This window comes from Tupaia chinensis, unplaced genomic scaffold (assembly GCF_000334495.1).
Source record: "Tupaia chinensis unplaced genomic scaffold, TupChi_1.0 Scaffold000678_1, whole genome shotgun sequence".
Classification (NCBI taxonomy): Eukaryota; Metazoa; Chordata; class Mammalia; order Scandentia; family Tupaiidae; genus Tupaia; species Tupaia belangeri.
This window is the reverse complement of record NW_006160202.1, coordinates 1,704,251-1,707,087: the sequence shown is the minus strand read 5'-3', so window position 1 is coordinate 1,707,087 and position 2,837 is coordinate 1,704,251. Positions and strand designations below refer to the sequence as shown.

General features: G+C 34.7%; 1 protein-coding gene across 2 annotated transcripts in view; it reads right to left on the bottom strand.

Annotated features, from left to right (window-relative positions):
* The window catches only part of LOC102470357 (tripartite motif-containing protein 26), a 24,320-nt gene that overhangs the window by 4,055 nt on the left and 17,428 nt on the right, over positions 1-2,837 (bottom strand). For both annotated transcript variants that reach the window (XM_006160317.1, XM_006160318.1), the window contains exon 5: positions 388-503. In XM_006160317.1, the coding sequence (XP_006160379.1) occupies positions 388-503 (116 nt within the window). The remainder of the gene's footprint in view (positions 1-387; positions 504-2,837) is intronic.

Genomic DNA, 2,837 nt, shown 5'->3' with positions numbered 1-2,837 from the left:
CCACCACCACCACCACCACCACCACCGGCTGGCCCCCAATTTTGAAATTTCTGAGGAGTTGTTATACTGTTCCTTAGCTTCCCAATATTCTTTTACTTTACTTTTAGATGTGAAACTATTTTTTAATCAATTCTGAGACTTATGACTATGATTCTACTTTAGTCTAGGTAATAGTCTTAGATTATGATGTTTTCAGAGACTGTCTGGTTTGGACTGACTTAGAGTCCCTCTCTGATGTTCTGCATGGTATGAGTGACCTGTACAAGAAAAAGAAATTCTGAGAAACCAAAGCCAGAATCAAAACATAAAAAAACATCATTATAAAAATAAATAAATAAATAAAAAGTGTTCTGGGTTCAGAACCCCTTACTTCACCTATTCAATTACCATGGAATTCTCTCAGTCCTTTTTCTAAAGAAAGAAGTTTATCTGAAAATTCTTCTGCCCGCTTTTTGATGGCAGAACTGATAGGCTTTTCAATCCAGAACTTCTTCCGGGGATACCTAGAAAGAGTAGAATCACAGTAGAAACCATCACCACCAATACACGGGCAAGCACAAACCAATGATGGATGAGAATGAAAGCTGCATATCCCCAAGGTCAGTTCCAACATCAAAGAGTAAGATAATACAGTAGCCTCCCCTCCCATCCCAATTAATGGTCTTGCTTTCTACAAGTTCAGTTACTTCTGGTCAAAATATTAAGATATTTTGAGAGAGAGACAGCCTGCAGTCACATACGTTTTTATTATTTATTTAATTTTATTTGTTACTATTATAATTTTTTTTTATTTCCTATAGGGAGACAAAGAGAAAGAGAGAGGGAAGGAGAGAGAAAGTGAGAAAGTAAGCTGCCAGTTCTGGGACACAAATCATAGTGTACCATGTGGGGGTCTAGCACATTAACTACCATGCCACCTGCTAGCCTCTCACATTAACTTTTATTACAGTATATTGTTACAGTTGCTTTGTTTAATTTTTAAAAAGTTGACATAGGGCACATGCATTTTCCAGAGAAAGAGAAACAGAGAGAGAGGGAGAGAGAGAAAATGTAGAAGGTTATATATTAGATTTTATATATAAACAACTGTTTATTTTGTTTTTTAAATCTTAATATGGTTGTTTTTATAAATTTGTTTGTTTTTTTATGAGGAATTAATTTGTGTTAGTCATATAAAAAACTATATTTGGGATGACATTTTTGTTAATTAGTTTAAAACTTGTTTAACAATGTAACTGTTTACATAAAAACCCCACTTTTTTCAAAAATAATAAACCTACTTGATTCAGCTTCTATAACTTACATAAAAACCCCTAGTAACTGATCCCCTATAAAAAGACTACTCGAACTTCAATCAAGGCTACGGTTCTGACTCTTGGCCCCCGAGCCTCAGGCTGTAGTCACTGGCCAGCTAATAAAGACTCCCTTTAAACTTAATCCGGCTTTGGTGGTTGTTCATTTGGTGACACTCTACATTTGGAGGCCCCAATGAGATTTGGGAACCTTAGAGTGGCCAAATAACGCCCCAACGAGGTTGCTCCTTACACCCTGTCCCGGGTCCCAAGATGGGTAAGAAAGCCTCACAAACATAGATCAAAAATTGGAGTCACTGGTGGTCCCTGAATCTGGTAAGATTCTAGTTATCTTAGTTTGAGAGCTCTCCTGGTGGGACCCTAGGAGGGCAGGACGAAGAGGAACCTCCAGGTCCCTGGGCCTGAGTGTGACAGCACTTTGGGTCCTTGGTAACAGTGATTTCTGGGTACACTGTCTTGCTTTTTCTCGCCTTTGCCACCCTTGTCTTCATCAAAATGGACAGGGCTAGTCGTCAGTCTGTTCATCAAAATGTGCCCCCCTTAGCTATTTTCTAAATCACTTTCAAGACTTTCGACACCAGGCCAAGGGTTATGGTGTAATCTCTGTGAATTGCCTTATTAGTATCAAAGTAACCCCAGGGAAATTAGCTCTTATAGTCCTGATGTGTGTGTGCATCCATGTCATGTTACATGCTATATGTTGTATGTCTGTATAAAAAAGGCCTTAAAAATTCTATTCAATTTGGTTTATAAGAACAACACTCATAAAAATTGGTTTAAATACTTTTCAAGTTCATATAACTTTAATAAATAATCTAGTTTCAAATATAATTAAAAAATAAGAAGTAAAACTATTCATAATTTCCAACATATATTTTGTCTAACAACATCATGTTTATCTTAATATGGTTGGTTTAAAAAAACAACTAGTACTTATGTGTTGTATGTTGCTTTGGCTGTTTTTAGTTTTACTGCTAACAAAAGATCTTTGACCTCAAAATAACTCTTAGATGTTTACAGAGAGCCCCTAAAACATCCAAAAGAGAGATGTTAAACTGATCAGACTTATTCTTTATATGTTAAAGATAAAAAAAAAAATTGTCAAATTAAATAATTCTAATTTCCTTGACATTATATTTAAGTTATATATAAAAATATGTTATGTACTTATATGTCTATATATGTATTGTATTCCAAAATAATTTGAGAGTCCTAAAAATTTATGATTAAATATTTACCAGTCATATAAGTTATTATGTTAAACTGATATCTAGCCAAATTTCTTTGTCAGTTATAAATTTTTGTTAAAACATTAACTGACTATAATCCTAATGTTATGTCTGTTTAAAAAAATTCACAAAGAGAGTAAAACAAAAATTTACTCTTACAAATACCAGTTTCTAAAAATCTAATTATTTAACTGAGTAAAATTTCCATTTTCAAGGCCGACCACAGTTCGAGTCCCAGACTTGACGGCTTCCTTTCTCCCTTTCCCTCTCTCTCTCTCTCTCTCTCTCTCTCTCT